At 42.1% G+C, this 15,999-nt stretch overlaps 1 protein-coding gene across 1 annotated transcript in view; it reads right to left on the bottom strand.

Annotated features, from left to right (window-relative positions):
* The window catches only part of TENM4 (teneurin transmembrane protein 4), a 1,593,907-nt gene that overhangs the window by 54,215 nt on the left and 1,523,693 nt on the right, over positions 1 to 15,999 (bottom strand). Inside the window, exons 32-34 of the mRNA XM_048933792.1 lie at positions 14,899 to 15,148; positions 12,259 to 12,279; positions 5,237 to 5,469 (exon numbers count right to left, since the gene is read on the bottom strand). Of these exons, the coding sequence (XP_048789749.1) occupies positions 5,237 to 5,469; positions 12,259 to 12,279; positions 14,899 to 15,148 (504 nt within the window). The remainder of the gene's footprint in view (positions 1 to 5,236; positions 5,470 to 12,258; positions 12,280 to 14,898; positions 15,149 to 15,999) is intronic.

The following is a 15,999-nucleotide window of genomic DNA, read 5'->3' as shown; positions in this document are numbered from 1 at the left end:
TCCCGAGTTCAGCTGGTTGTCTCAGAATTCAGTCTAATCCCCCAGCCCTGGAATGCTCAAGGCCAGGTTGGATGGGACCATGGCAGCCTGATCTGGTGAGTAGCAACCAGCCCACAACACAGGTTGGAGCAGGATGATCTTTAAAGTTCCTTCCAACCCAACACACTGTATGCTTCTATGATTGATTCTAATTCCAAAGGAGAGCCTGGCTCTCCCATAGACAAGTCTTTAGACTTGCAAAGAGAAAGAAGCATGGTTTCCTTGCAATAGATTGGAGAGGTCAGACCACAACTTTCGATAGGAATTTCTGTTTCCTTTCTGATTATGGCACAGTTCCAGTGTTGGTTATTGGTACAGAGAATGGGTAATTCACATGTTACACATGAAAAGCCAAAGGCCTTGGGTCGCTTTGACAGAAGGCTCCTCTCAAGTTTCCATAGTAACATAAGGGGAATTGAAGATTTGCAGCATACAGCTTGACGTTCAGTCTCACAGTTACTAAGAGAAAACATCTGCTGCCACAAACCAGGTGGTGTTGCAGACCCACATTTTGATCTTCGAGTTATGAAATACATACATTAGGAAATCACGTTGGTTTGGCGGGCAATATCGGTGGTCGGTGGGCAGTTGGACGAGATGATCTTAGAAGCATCTTCCAAGCTTAATGGTTCTACTTAATGATTCTATGATTCCTCTTGGATAGCCAGACAACCCGTAAGACACCAAGGCTTGGAACACCACATGCATTACACCAGCGAGTCGTGCTGATGGAAAGTTGTGACGTGATGACATTTCCTTGAAATGCCAGGACCTTGCAGTGTGAAGAGGTGACGACACAACGTCCCACTGCAAATAGCTGCTGGAACACAGGGAGGCTGTTCTAAAAATGAACCACTAAAAGTGACTGCATTGCACTTCCAGCTCTACTTAGGGGGAAAAAAATGGGCGGGGAGAACCCTTTTTAGTGAAAAAAAAAAAAAAAATAGGTGCTAAAGGAATATAAATTTGAAGTTTTCTTGTCAGGCTTGATGCTGAACGACCGTGTGATAAAATGGCAGATGAAAATCAATGTCAATAAGTACAGAGGAGTTCACAGGGGAAGGAGTAAGTCTAACTACCCATACACAATGACAAGCTGAAAAATAGCACAGAGGAGTAAAGATTTTGGATTTTGTGAGAAAACTTTTTTGCAAAGATCAGCTTGGTGCTCCGCAGTGGTCAAGAAAGGAGCTAAAAGACAGGAATGGATGAGGAAAGGCAGAAAGAACAGAAAACACTGCTCTAGTTGCAAAAAAGAACACTTCTCCATACTGTGGCTAAACAAGTTCTAGAAATTAGTAGCACAAGACTTCCTCTGGGGAATAAGATAGGTGTTCAGGGAGATTTGTCAAAAAATTGCTGGCGGCATCGAAGCATGGGTCCAGGTGCAGCTTCTTTAGAAGGTCCCTGATTAGAGTCTGGCTTCTTAGAAGGGCAGCGTAACTCTGCTGTTGCCCCTTTCCCTGTGTGTCTTTTCTGGTCAAATTAAGAGATGGCATTTTGTTCAATAAGCCTCTGGTCTTCTTTGAAATGTTCATTTTATTCCTATTTGACAAAATCGGAACAGATTGTGGAGGGCTCAGTTTCTTCTAATTCTGTCAAACTCAAGAACGCTTAGCGAACAACTGAGATTTTGTTTACACATTCAGCAGGACACAGTGAAGGAAGCAATCTGTCCCAAATTAATTACTTCATTTTGCATTGTTTTTGCCGTGCTAAATGAATGAGATCCCCACCCCCAGCTCTGTCCCTTCTGAAACCATCTTCCAACCGTGTCAGACTTGTCATGGCAATCTCTCTTAATTGCAAGCTCCTTGGTAATTTCTCTGCCACATTTTTCTCAAGGAGAACCACTGGCGAGTACTCAGATGAAAACAAATGCTCTGACAAGCTGGAGTTTTAATTTTTCTTTAGATTGCTTGTAGAAGACAATTGTTATTAGCAGATGATAATTAGAAAGTGGTAACACTTGAATTTGCAAGGATATATTGAAATCCACTAGCATGTGAAAGGGCCAGTGGGCTCTGCGGCAAATCACAGAATTATGGATTGGTTTGGGTTGGAAGAGACCTTTAAGATCATCTAGTTCCAAGCCCTCTGCTGAATGCTTCCAGGCAGGGGACGTCTACAGCCTCGCCGGGCAACCTGTTCAAATAACTGGGAGTATAAGCTGTGACAAATACCCTGAATAAACAACTGCCACCACTGTTTCATCTGTCAGGCTACCTCTCCTGTTTATCTACCTGTGCTATTAATTTCCAGAAATTCTTTAGCCATGGTATGGAGAAGTGTTCTTTTTTTGCAAGAAGTTTGTTTCCCCTTAGGGAAGAGCCAGAAGACATACGCAGAGCTGATGCTTGACTGGTCCAAGAGGTTAAAGGTAGATCCACAAGACCCAAAGAGATGATAGGTGCCCCATCCCTGTGGACATTCAAGGTGAGTCTGGACAAGGGCTTTGAGCACCTGATGGAGCTGTGGGTGTCCAGCAGAGTTGGACTAGATGACCTTTAATGCTTCCTTCTAGCTCAAACGGTTCTGTGATTCAGTTCTATGAATTTGTTACTCCATGACTGATCCATCAGTTTTTATGAATTACAGTTTTTCATCTGGTAGGATTCTATTCTTTCAGTATTTTCCAGCAAGCTGCAAATGCCAGCTAATTAAAAGCTACTTAATTAAAATCGTGAAATAGAAGGCAAGACCTTGTTTCCTTACAACTTTTGAACAAGCTGCAAAGATGTCCACAAAATACATAGTAATTATCTTCAGTTAAAAATTAACTTTAGCCTTAAAAAGTCTCATGAGGACCGGTGATCCTTAAAGAGGTAAACTCTCCATGTCCAGCCCTAGCCAGGAGATATTTCTATAGCTACAGAATCATTTTCTGATGTACTCTGGTCTTTCACTTCCCTTGCCAAGAGAGGGGAGCAGAGGGTAACCTGAGGACTACTGGTTACTTGTACAAGAAATCACTGCTATTTCAAACTAATATGCAATACCTTCACACCAAGGAAGAGAACTTGCCAGTGTTTCTGCTAGGATGCACTGCAGTGAAGGTAGAAACAATGCTGACATTACATTGTCAGTTCAAGTTTTCACTGTTAATCATTTATTGAGGCGAATGGGAAGTGAGTCACACCTGCCAAGGCTATTTGTCTCAGCAGGCATTGCAAACTTGGGCTAGAACCAGATCAGAGAACAGTGTTTGCAAACTTTCCATTGGAGGTGTGGACTCTCTTGATTATTATTTTCTTGTTGTCATTTTGCTTCATGTCATTTCCTCTTTCACTCTCAATTTACTTCTGTTCCATGAAATTTCAGAGCAATGAGGAACGAATGCATGCATTCTGCCGCTGTGTGATTGAGGTGGAAGAACAGCCTCCAGAGAGCCTGAATTGCCAGCAAGAAGGATTTCAGTGCTGAAAGCTTTGAACTCCACAGCTTTGTTTCCCACAGTGAATTCAGAAACATAATTCAGCTAAACCATGCCACCTCCACCAATGCAGGGAGATGAATAATATTCCTCTTATCTTGTACAAGGGAGAATGGAGGTCCAACAAAAGTTGTTTTCTTTTGCACTGGTTGAACAACAAAGTGGTGCAGAAAATGGTATTACAGATCTCTGGATTCCCTGATCTCGTGACTCATCTGTCAGACTGTTTGAATCTCTGTGCCCAAGTCATCTAATTTTCTTTTCACTCATTTCAGTGAGACAATTTCTACTTCTCAACCTGCTTGCAGGTAGTTCCCTTTCTATGCCTCTGACGATACTTCATCTCAGTGTAACAGTCACTTCATGGGAGTTTGGAGTGCCTGAAATCCATTCTGGGCCCTTTCAATATTCCTGGGGGAGCAATTTGGCCTACCGTGCTCTTTGACACAGAGAAGATCTAGCAAGGCAATTTCTTCTGCATCCTGCCAGGAAATAGCTAGCCCAAATGTAACAAAAAATATCACAAGTACAGATGATACAAAAGGTCACTAAATCACTTTGTTTTTTTGGATTCAGTAACAATAATGTCATCTCTATGTCAAGAAAAATAACTTCCCAAGAAATCCAGCCAGAAAGAGAAACAACAGCTCCGCTGTCTTCCTCTTGCCTGCTCTTTGTGAAACAAGTTGTTAAAGGACCCCTGAGATTTGCAGAGAGGCTGCTGGGATGGGCTTGGAAATAGATGTGGTAAAGAAGGAGGGAGCTACAACTCCCAGATGTGAGCGAAAAGGAAACCTGCAGCACACCGATGTCCAAGCCAAGAGCCTGTAAGTAACTCCCCTCAATCCTAACATCTGGGCAACAAGATGCATGGCAGGCAAAAATGCCACATTTCTAAAAGCATTCCTGCACAGTGGTCCTTCTCTCTTCATAAGCACCACAGGGTATATGTACCAGCAACATCTTCCACCCCCTCTTTACACTCTGTGTGTGTTTTTTTCAGAGGAGCTGTGGACAGCTGGGCGGGATGGCATCCTCCATATGCAGGGCTTGTTACCTTGAGATTGCCAGACTGAAGTCTTGGCTATGCATAGGACTGCATATGTTTGGCTAGGCCTGTTTTGAACAATTTAGTTCACAGTCATGAAGGTTGTGTGATGCTTTTATTCTGATTTGACTGTGCTTTTATCAAATATAAGCAAGATAATCATGAGGTGAAGACATACTCAACTACACCACTTCCTACATCAAAATTAGCACCCCCTCTGTATAAGATTCAAGATAGATGCCATGATACCTAATGTTGATGTATAGACCTGAGTTTCATGTATCTCTGAGCTGTCTTTAACTCTTGTTAGGATTTTATATATAGCAACACTTATAGAGCTTATTTTGTATGTCAAGAAAGCCTCAGTGAACTGAACATAAGTGAATCTTACCCAGATTGGTAAGGACCAACCACTGTTATTTGATGAGGAGGAGGGATAGCTATAGTGGGCATAAAATTGATGGGTGGTTTTATTCTGTTGCCCTTTGCACATTTACCCATTGCGACACACCTCTGGTTTGGCACTAATCCCAGCCACTCAACAGTGGGCTGAGAGCAAGACGTACGCTTTTATTTCCAAAGGCAAGCCCTTAGCATGTGTTTGAGGACTGGTTTGAAATTGCCTGCAAAATCCTGGGGCCTTTCTTCCAGCATTACAAAACAAGCCACTTTCAGAGAGATTCCATAAAAAGCCTGTGGAGAAGAAGTAGTCTCACCCCTGGGATTTGTAAGGGTAGCATCGGTGCCTTTGCCTCCATCTCCGCAGCGGGTATCATCAAATGGGAGGCACTGGTCTCCAGTTCCAGCCAAGACCTCTGAATTCTTCACAATGTCTTTCACTGAGGTGGTTGACTTTATTTTGTAGATACGTCGGCTGTTGGTGTCAGAGAGGTAGATGGAGCCGGTGATTGGATCTGTGGTCAAGTAATACTTATGAGCTGGGCTGTGGCTGAAAAACAAGGGCATGATGTCATTATTTTTTGGGATGATTTTCTTCCTTATGTCAACAATCAATATAAGCACTTTAGAGAATAAAAATGCACAGGGTAGACACACTGGGAAAGGGAAGCAGTGCTGTATTTGCAAATCTTAGTACAGGTGTGTTAACAAGCTCAATCTGTGACCAATTGCTGTGCCTGGGAGTGCTCTCTGGCACTGAAAAGGAAAGGGCTTGCTGAACAAAGACAAACACATGCCAGGAACTACTACAGATTGAGTTCCAGTGCCTGGGATCACTTAATTTACTTAACGTAGCCCTGAAACTGGTGCTAGGGCAGTGCCAGACAGTGGAGGGAAGGTATAGCACACTAGACCTAGAAAACAAAGTAAAAAATAAATGTATCTGCCCTCCCAAGGAAAATCCCAGGACAAAAACCCAAATGCAGACCTAATCATAAAGCACTTGAAGATATAATTGTGAAGATCACCCCATTGGGGCTTAGCTGGTGTTCTTGCATGTAAATCCCACTGACTTTAGCAAAGAGCCTAGCATCCTTTCCTGTCCTTATGGAGATAAGGAACTTGCCACCACCAAATTCACTGGGCTTCCGTGAAGGGAGAAACCAAATGACCCTTAAAGAGTCATACTTTGCCCTAAATAACAGCATGAACCAGAAGAAGGGATGAGGAATCTGAACATCATACCCGTGTTAAACAAGAAAGGGTGGCTATGAAAATGGAGTGAGCAGATGTAAGGATAACATTTTTAGCTCCATGGCCACAACATTAATGAATCCAAGACTGAAAAAATGGATAATGTCTCTAGAGGTACTTGAGACCAGGTTGGATGAGGCCCTGGGCAACCTGATCTGGTGCCTGATCCAGTGGTCAGCAACCCTGCCTGCAACTGGGGTTGGAACTAGAAGAGCTCTGAGGTCCCTTCTAACTCAAGCCATTCTATGATAAACCAGTATCTGCATTATGGAAAGTATTTGATGGAATTGGCTAGAAGCAACAACCAGATTAATTTAAACACAATAATTTAAACAATTTTAAGAAATTGCTTTTGAAGAATTCTATCTATAGCTTGGTAAGACTTTCTTTTCTTAAAAGCTTTCTATCAGCGTGTATTGAGCTGCATCTGTTCTAAGCCTGAAACCAACAGATGAAACCTGCAGCACCTGCTGCCTGAAAACAGGTTTCCATCTTTCTAAGAAAGGCCAAACAGTAATTGGAAGAAGTACAAAAATGTCTCTCCTTTCCTCCAGAACAACTCAAAAATGTCCAAACTGATCAGCTAACTAGAATTTCTAATAGATGTACAGACCATAGTTCAGAGTTATGCTCTTGTGGAATGTTCCAGGAGAAGCTTGTTAGAAAGCTGAGTGTCAATCACAGTTGACTCTGTCCCTCATTTTAAGAAATTTCCTCTCTCCTTCAACCTCTACATTAGGTGAATTAACCCCTCTTCAGGCACATAAAAATTACTGGATTACTGTCAGGTTTAAGAAGACATTCTTCATTCAAATTACTTAGTACTTTGGGGAAAAAAAAAAGCACCTTTCTGATTTATTCTAGAATATCCCCTGGGATTTATCTTATTAAATGTGAACAGATTCCATTTCCACAAATGACACTGATTCTTGCTAAATAAAGTACTCTGACCTTCAAGACAGCTCCAGCCTGACAGTTGAGTCTCCATCAGTATTCCCTCCCAATGACAGCAGGCTGGTAGGGTGTTATTTCATTTACCTGTGTGTCACTCACGCTAAGCAAGTGGCCTCAGCCCTGGTGGAAGAAGTTCCCAATGGGAATCCATCATTTCTTTTGATCAGGGCCTTGCATTGTTCACTGACTGTCCCAACAAAGCTCAGCTGAACGTCAGTCGGCTTTTGTGCTGTTTGTAATCTTTATTTTGCACAGGAGGTGGACAAGAGGAGGAGATTTTTAATGGCACTTTGCAATTCTCTATCATCTTTGCCTGGAGAGCACAGATAGTTCTCACCGAGTCTTACAGCCTGCAATCTGCATATGGATGAAATTAAACAACTTCTGCTTTACCTAGTCAAGCTTCTCAACTTCTCAACTCTAACAATAGGATGGGGGGAATGGCTTTATACTAAAAGAGGGAAAATTTAGATTGGATGTTAGGAAAAAAATGTTTACTCAGAGGGTGGTGAGGCCCTTGCACTGCTGCCCAGAGAGCTGTGGGTGCCCCATCCCTGCAGGTGCTCAAGGCCAGGTTGCGCAGGGTCCTGGGCTTTCTGAGCTGGCGGTGGGCAATCAGCCCAGGCAGATCTCCAGGGGTCCCTTCCAACGATTCTGTGGTTCTGTGATTCTGTGAAATTGTCTTTTCAGCTGTGTGAGCATTAGGAAGCATTAGGTCATCTTTATCAGCTAGGCTTATGTTTACAGGCAAGGCTCATTATGGTCTCCTCTGCACTGCTCCATGCATGGGGCTGCTGTGTGTAGGAAGGCTACCTTGGATGGCTTATTCAATGGAGTGCTGTGAAGCAGGGATGCTAAAACACAGACTGTTAAAAATGAACTAGCTGGAATTTACCCACTGGTTTTGGCTGCCAGTTTGCACTACAGGGAAAGAGTCACATTCTGACCTCGCATGAATTGCATAGTGTTCTACATTGGAGATTTTGTTGAACACTTTGAGATCCTTCAAATCTCATCAAAGGATGAGAGATGTTGAATAAGCATAATGTAAAAATACTGCGAAAAAAAAAACCCAAAAAAAAACAGATAACCAACAAATCAAAACAAAAAAGCTGTAAAAGTTCCCAACTTGCTTTGCTTCATCTGTGATAATACATGAGCACTGGAGCTGGGAATTTGATGGCCTTTCTTTTTATTTAAAGTCACAATCAATAGGAAAAATCTGAGTGGCAAATTGGGCTGAACTGAGCAACAAGTGAAATAAATCTGCCTGGGGCAAAGCAGAGAAGATTTCTGTCTTTTCCTTTCATCCTCTCTCATTGCTCAGTTAGATAAAGGAGCAAAACAAAAGACAAGATTTTCCACTATTCAAAAGACGATCAGTTACAGTGTTTGTAGTCTTAAGAGTATTTATCCCCCATATTGAGAGTGCCATCACTAGGAATGGGCTGAGGGGAAAGAGCTGATTTCCAATTCAGATCATTCCTCCTCCTATTAAGATTTTTTCAGAAGAAACTTTGAGCACTGTATTGATAGCTTAATTCCCTGAAGCAACAAAACCAAGTTGAAAGGATGGGGTGAGCTGATCCCTACCGAATCCAGACTCTTAGTGGGTAATAGCAAGCATGATGGTGTAGTCATTGGGAATTAGGACAGTCTTGTAAGCAGAAGCCTTGCACTCCAAAGCGAAAGGAAGGTGATATGGCTTGCCTATATGCTTAATGTGATATGATAGCAGTTGGAAATCTCTCAAATTCACAGGGATGCCTAATGGTTGGGGCTGCATATAGGCTCCCCCATACATCTGCCTTGTCCACTTGTTTTTTCTGCTTATTAGAGCAGGATAGTGCCAACACTCTCTGGGTATCTCTCAGCTTACAAGATTCATAGTGATAAGAACACTAGGTGGATAGGCAGACATGTTGCACTCATCTAGATTGTTTCTGCAGTGCTATGATAGATGCACAGGCTGTCATTATTCCCTTGGCACAGAGCCTGCGTTTTGGAGGAGCCTGAAGACAGGACCTCCTGCTCCAGCATGGGAAATCAGACTCTAAGAAACAAAGTTGGGAAAAGAGAGATGGTCCCTGATTTCAGTAGGTTACCTATAATAAAGTCTGCATCTTCTAGTTCATCGACTTCTGTTCAAAGCCAGGGATTGATCTAACTGAGCTTCACATGTCTACGAGGCAGATGCTGTGGCTGTCTTTATGTCAATAGAGAGAAATGACAAATTTTAGGTATGATTCATCTGACATTTATAACCATTATGTTACAAGATGAACTGCATCTCAGTTTTTCAAGTGCAAGGCCATCTATCAACTCCTACAAAGGACAACTTCTGTCAGTGGTAACAGTATGGTTGTGGTTTGCACTGGGGTTCAGTAGTTACCCCTAGCAGATAATCTGAATAGAACTCTGGTGCTTCTCTGGGTCTGATCTCTTTGTTTCAGCACATGAAACCATCCCTGTAAAACTTTCTGTGTTAGCTGCCCTCTTCCCCTCTGAGCCCTGCTGGCCACATGCATTTGCTGGTGACTAAAGAACAACTGAATTCCTGAAGTCAAGAATTTTTGTTCCATGGGGCTGTTTCCATGGCTCCGTGCTCAGCACCCTGCAGCTCACAAACAGAGGATTTTATTACTGCCTGTGTGAGGTATTGGGCTTTTTTTTTCTCCCTGGGTGACATTCAATAGATTAGCACATAAGGAGGCCACACAGCACAGTGAGCTGAATTTACACTTGGCCTTTTAGTGTTTTCAGTTGGTGTGCGATGCCCAAAACTCTTCTAGTGTGACAGACTGGATAATAAAACTTCATAGCGATGCCGTAAGCCAACCCACAAACTGCAAAGGACTTCTGATCTGATCCTAGGGCAGTTTTCTCAGACATTTATTTTTGCAACTAATTGTGGCAACTGTCTCTTTGAAGTATGAATGGAAAGAAGAAAGGAGGAATATATCTACGTGTGGCCATTTTCTGCGTATTTGCTAGACAGAAATGCTTCACTGCCCTCCATGTTCCTGCAGAGAAAAGATAACACTAATAAACAGCAAATTATTACTGCCAGGCTTGGAAAAAGCCATTACCTTCTACTGGCCCATCAAGACAGGTCCATACACAGACATGTGGGAGAAAGTTCATATTCATCTATCGTCAAATGACAGATGGGTGTAAAACTGGGAGAGATCACTATTTGGTGATGCTTTTTGGGTTGGCTGACATTTCCATGTTGGCCCACAGCCTTTTTGGCTGTTAGAACAGAGTTAGATCTTAGCAAACCCATGTTGCACTGGAAAGCAAAGCCTCTTAGATGGTAGCTGTGGAGCCTTTGGAGAGCAAGATCACAGCAGGTGACATAACTGGGAGGAAATATTTTTTTCTCTGAATTGAGGAAATTTCTGCATATGGACTGCAGCTTTTTCAAACCACTGAGGTTCCCATAACTGAATCTCTCTGCAACTATTCCCTGCCAATGATGTCAAGCTTAGAACCTTATGGAGCTCAGAGCACTGCAGCTGTAACTAAGACTACACCCGCTCATTTTGCGGTGGCTCAGGAATGAAGAGGCTTCCTAACAAGAACTGTTAGGGCAAAACGACACAGAACAGCTGCTAGCTCACGTGGATGACTCTCTTAATGCAGCCTCAGATGGGAATATTTGATCTAGAGCTCCTCCTCTCCTCCACCCTTATCAGACACCTTTGGACTGTACTGAAGAGGGAATGCTTTCATTGCTTGCTTTCATTTAATTGCTTATTTTCTAGGAATTGCCCAAAGTGAAGCCCTGCAAAATTCATAAAGCTCTGGTGGCATCTGCAGCATTTGTGGCCAGTCCATATATCTTGGCTCAGTTATTGCCTTCATATAGAACAACACTTCTTGTAACAGCTGCTCTCCTTCACTGTCAAAGCAGGTGCACTTTAGTAGCTATGGATTTCTAGGTCATTAAGGATAGTGGCTATGTATTTCTAGGTCATTAAGGATACAACCTGGCTGTTCCAAAGAGAAATTAGTTTTTCTATTGCCTTCAAATGATGTGAAAGAGGAGCTGGGGGCTGGAACTCAGCCTGATGAAGATAGTCGGTGCAAAGGTCTTGAGTACCAGCCTTGCAGCCAAACTAGAAGCTTTGGGCCAGTTCATTATAGAGGGAAAAATCAGTCTTTCATTAATGTTTTGGCAATAAGACAAAAAAACACTTTCTACTCCACTGCATTTCCAGGCATGCAGACAAAATGAACATTTCTGGTTTTGCACAGCCTCTATAAAGCCAAAGAAACATAAATAAAAAGCATGTAGCAAAAAAAGGTTCCCAAATGCAAATAGAAAACAAAACCAAAAACATCCCAACTCTGCAGCCTAGCCTTCTAATATTGAAAGCATCTGGGAAGAAGGATGGGAAACTTGTCAGAGCCAGAGAAGTCCTTGCAAACACAAACAATGACAGGCTGACATCTTCGTGAACAAAATTGATTGGATCAAACTCACTGCAACTCCAGTGAGCCCAAGTGACAAATATTCTTAATGACAAAGACAACTGAGGAGTCTCTCTGTCGTGCTGTTTCCTTGTTGTTACTTCCTTTCTTATTGCACTTCCTGACTAAGGCTCTGTGTTGCACTACCTCCTAGCTAAGCCTTGTGCACTTTCACAAAATGTGAATGCTCTCTGTGGAGAGCTCTAATCGACGAACATTTACAAAATCTTATTCCTTAGGTACATCTGACCTTTCATTTTGTCCGTCCTCACCCCAAAGCTCAAAAGGAAGACATTCCACCACCAAATGAGGATCATTTTTCCATCAAAGCTCTTCAAGCGACTTGTGTCCTGGAGCTGCTCTCTCTTGACTTGCTTGGTTAATTCCCACCCGCTTTTCTTACACCCTCCTCCTTAGGCACTCCTCTTGTCTCTATATTTCCTTGTCTGCGACTGCAACAGATCATGCCAAAGTCTGTGTGATTCTGCTCTGTGATTAATGGCTCCCCATTCTGATGACTGATCGCCTACGCCAGTTTTAATCACAGCAGCTTCATTTCCTATTGAATCATCTGGAAATGGCACTCGTGGCTCACTGTGTAACAACATGCAACAAGACAGGGAGCAGCATAAGAATTCTCCACTGGTTGGCTTACCTATGTCTGAAATCTTTATTTCTGACAGAAGACAGGAAAGCAGGGAATAGAAGAAAGAATGAGGTGTTAGCGGCTCAATTCGAAGCATTATTAGCAGATTGAAAACTTGACAGTAACTGTATCATACAATGCAATAATAAATAAAGACTTAGCTGGAATGACACTGATATATTTTATATTGGATATTACTTGTCAGTGAGCTCACTTACGTATCACTGCATATCACAAAGGAAGTAGGATCTCACCTGCTTGGAGTTATCCACTTAATGTAAAAGATAGGGCCAGGCAGACTTTATCACACAGAGCTAAATGTATGTGGAAGTAGATATCTGCACAGCTTTTTTTCACTAGCACTCAAAGCAGTATTTTGTGATTTACAAAGGTAACTTCCCAATTGCACCGTTGTGGGTGGCAGTTCATTGCCATAACCTCAGGAACTCCAGTCCAAAGAACTGAATAATCCCGAGACGGACATATTTCATGGGTCTGGTTACATACCCAGCTGCAGTTATCTGTGACCCCTCTCTACAACAGAACGCTACGCTTAAAAAACAAAAACAAAACAAAATTAAAAAAAAAAAAAAAGGACTAAATCCAAATAGTGAGGGTGTTAATCTCTACAGAGATGCTGATTTGAGAAGGCACAAGCGAACTCTATTTAATGCAAAAGCAATGGTTTTCCTCCACTGCTTTTAGTCAGCCTGCATCTGAACCCATGTACTTTATAGCACACCAGAGTGAAGAAATGTTTATTAGATCCAGTAACCTAAGTGTTTGCACAGATGAAGCAGCAATCATTCCAGCAGATTTAAATCTGGAGTAAATTTGTGGCTCTACGCAAAAGTCAGCAAGGCCACTCTGTCAAGGCTCCCAATTTTCTCTTTTCCAATCAGGAAACACTCTTTAAAACCTCCACCGGGTCTGGTATTTCCACTGACAATGAAACAGAGATTGGGTTTTCCAAATTGTACTTCTGGGAATGAGATATTAATCCCAATGAGTTGCAATGGGATTTTGGCCCCAAATCACCTAGGATCTTCTGGAAATCTCACCTTTGGCCATTAAAATAACTTTCTGGCACTAGAAGAATACTATATTCTTTAATGTGGACCAGTACAGAAGATTTATCCCACTTTCTCACCTTATGAATATGAGATAAGTATTTGTCTGTCACACAAATGAATAGATACATCAGCTCTTTGCTTATTTACTCAAAAGGAACTACAGCCCTCTCTAACATGTCACTGTGGGCTTCCATATCCAACAACAACTGATTTTGTCATCTTTGTGTGGGCAGAGCAAGACATCTATTCTGCAGGTGCCAACCTTGTGACAGCTGTCTGGATTTTGTTCTCATACACCACAATCTACAGCTCTGTGTGCCAAATCAAGCCTTCAGCAAGGTCTTGTGGGCCTAATGACTGTAGTGTGCTTGTTAACGAGGGACTAAATGGATCATAGAAACAAGTACTGCTGCAGATGCTATTTTTCACCTGCAGCTTTGTGGAGCAAATGGTAATGCAAAGCAGTGCTGCATGGGATCCTGCTGTTCTGGTCAGCTGTGATGGGGCCCTCCACATGGCACTCCTTGAAGAAACAGGGCCTTACTTTTGTCTCCCAGAGACAGGATGTGAAAACAGAATATAGCAGGGTTTCTTGCTTTCTGGGAAATTCTCTTTCAGACCAGATCTTAAGAGCTAAATGGGAGTGCCAACAGTCCTATAATGCAAACTTCATATTGAGCTCTCGGGTCAGGTTCTCCAAGTAGAGAAGCCTCATTCAAAAATACTGGTTTAACTCCAGTGACATTCCTGGAGTGAGTCTACTCCGTCCACAAGAAGAGTCCAGAACCAGGCTCATGTGCTTTGAAGTCTTGTAAATTGTTATAGAAATGTTACAAATGAAGAATATTACTACTGAAGTCAATATGAAATTTCAGTTCCAGTCACAATCTATTTAATTTCCTCAGAACTTGTGATAAATCTGTAATGTTCTGTACCCTTCATTATTTTTAGTGGTTGCTCTTTAACAGGCCTCCGAAGTCTCTCCTGATATATTGTTTTCCTTTGTAATTTTGAGGTAAAATGAAACGCTTCAGGTACTCTAAGATGTTCCATCTATATCTTCATCCTATAACAGCTGTTCAGTTGGAGACTAGAGGGAGCCAATATGTGTTTGTCCCTTGAAAACAACCAGAAAAACCTCGGGTTTGTGACTCCCTAGGTGATCATCCTGTCTTAAGTATGAATGATCATCTATCCTGATTAACCTCTATGTACTGTCATCACTGCTGTGTCCTTCCAAGTCTGGGTTATCCTGGAGGCTGGTTGTTAATTTTAAGAATTCCCACTGGCCTACAAGCAGACCAAACGGGAGACATTACCACAGTTTGATTTAGCAGCACAAAAATCTGACAATATTTTTAGTATGTGATGAACTTGCTCGGCCAAATTTTCTCTGGTGTAAGTCAAAATTAGCATAGTTGCAGAAGAGGCAAATCTGGACAGGTTTTATTTTTTCTTTTCTTTTCCATTCTTCTTGTGCTTTCTATTATAACTTTTTCTTATTTTCCTTTTGGGTATGCAAGACTGTGCAGAGCTTAACTGCATAATTATAACAGCCACATGCAGCACGATGTACCTTAGTTCCAGTATGTTGGTGACATTGCCAGAGGGAAAGATTCTTCGGATGTAGTTGAAATCTCCAACATAAAGACTTCCATCAGATCCACACGTTAGAGCAACAGGAGCCAGGAGTTTGTTCCCATCTGCAAGACCATTGCAGCTTGGACAAGAGATGCTACGTCTACGGCCATTGCCCATAATGCTTCCAATTACAGGAGGCTGCTGGGAAATAAACTGGTTTTCCCCGTTTCCTTTATGCAAGATACCTACAGAGAGAAAACAGTAATAACAAAATCAAGAAATTGAGATTCACAGGGAGGATACATGGCACTGCTGGAAGTGGCAAGGAGGTGTACTGTTTTCATAGTACTGTTCTGTGATTGCTGCAAGGAAGGTTACCTTATCTGAAGCAAGCATTTTTTTTTACAGGCCCATTTCATTCCTCACAAGGTAAATGCACAGAGGGAGAACAAGGCTGCTTATATTTGTGAATGAAATACACTTTTCAGCATCTCACGAATTTTCACTTTCCTTTTCTGCTCCTGTCCGCCCTGTAGTTTGCAGGCTACCAGGTAATAAATAAATAAATAAATCACATAGCTCATGAAAAGAGGAGAGACAAGAAAGCCGTGGCGCATTCTCTAGAGGAATGTTTCATCTACAAAGCTCGGAGGAGCTCGGTGTATGTTCACTATAAGCGTAGTCTTTTCAGCCACGGTGTGGGCTGAATTTAGATATTTGCTCCCATCTCACTGCTACCATTCAGAGACAGACAGTGCTTCCATCTTTTAATTGCATTCTGATCACCTTTCAGGTCTCCCTGTTGCTGTCCTCAACTCTCTTCAAGGACTCTGGAGCCTTCCATTTTCCCTTATAACCCATGAAGCTTCTCATTTATGCAAGTCCACTTGCACGCTGCATAATGTGGCTGGGTGGATTTATAATCACTGCTAGTGACAACTTGAATACACTCTCTTTGTTTACTTTAGGATTATTTTCCTTGATAATCACTTTTTTAAAGAAAATACAAAGTTAGGGGTGCCTATATATTTCATGGGCATTCATCTGATTCACCATTATCAGCTTCTTTTGGATTTACATGCACCAAATTGTTTCT

Source organism: Lagopus muta, chromosome 1 (genome assembly GCF_023343835.1).
Source record: "Lagopus muta isolate bLagMut1 chromosome 1, bLagMut1 primary, whole genome shotgun sequence".
NCBI lineage: Eukaryota > Metazoa > Chordata > Aves > Galliformes > Phasianidae > Lagopus > Lagopus muta.
Note: the sequence above shows the minus strand (reverse complement) of the source record. Positions and strands in the feature narration are given on the sequence as shown.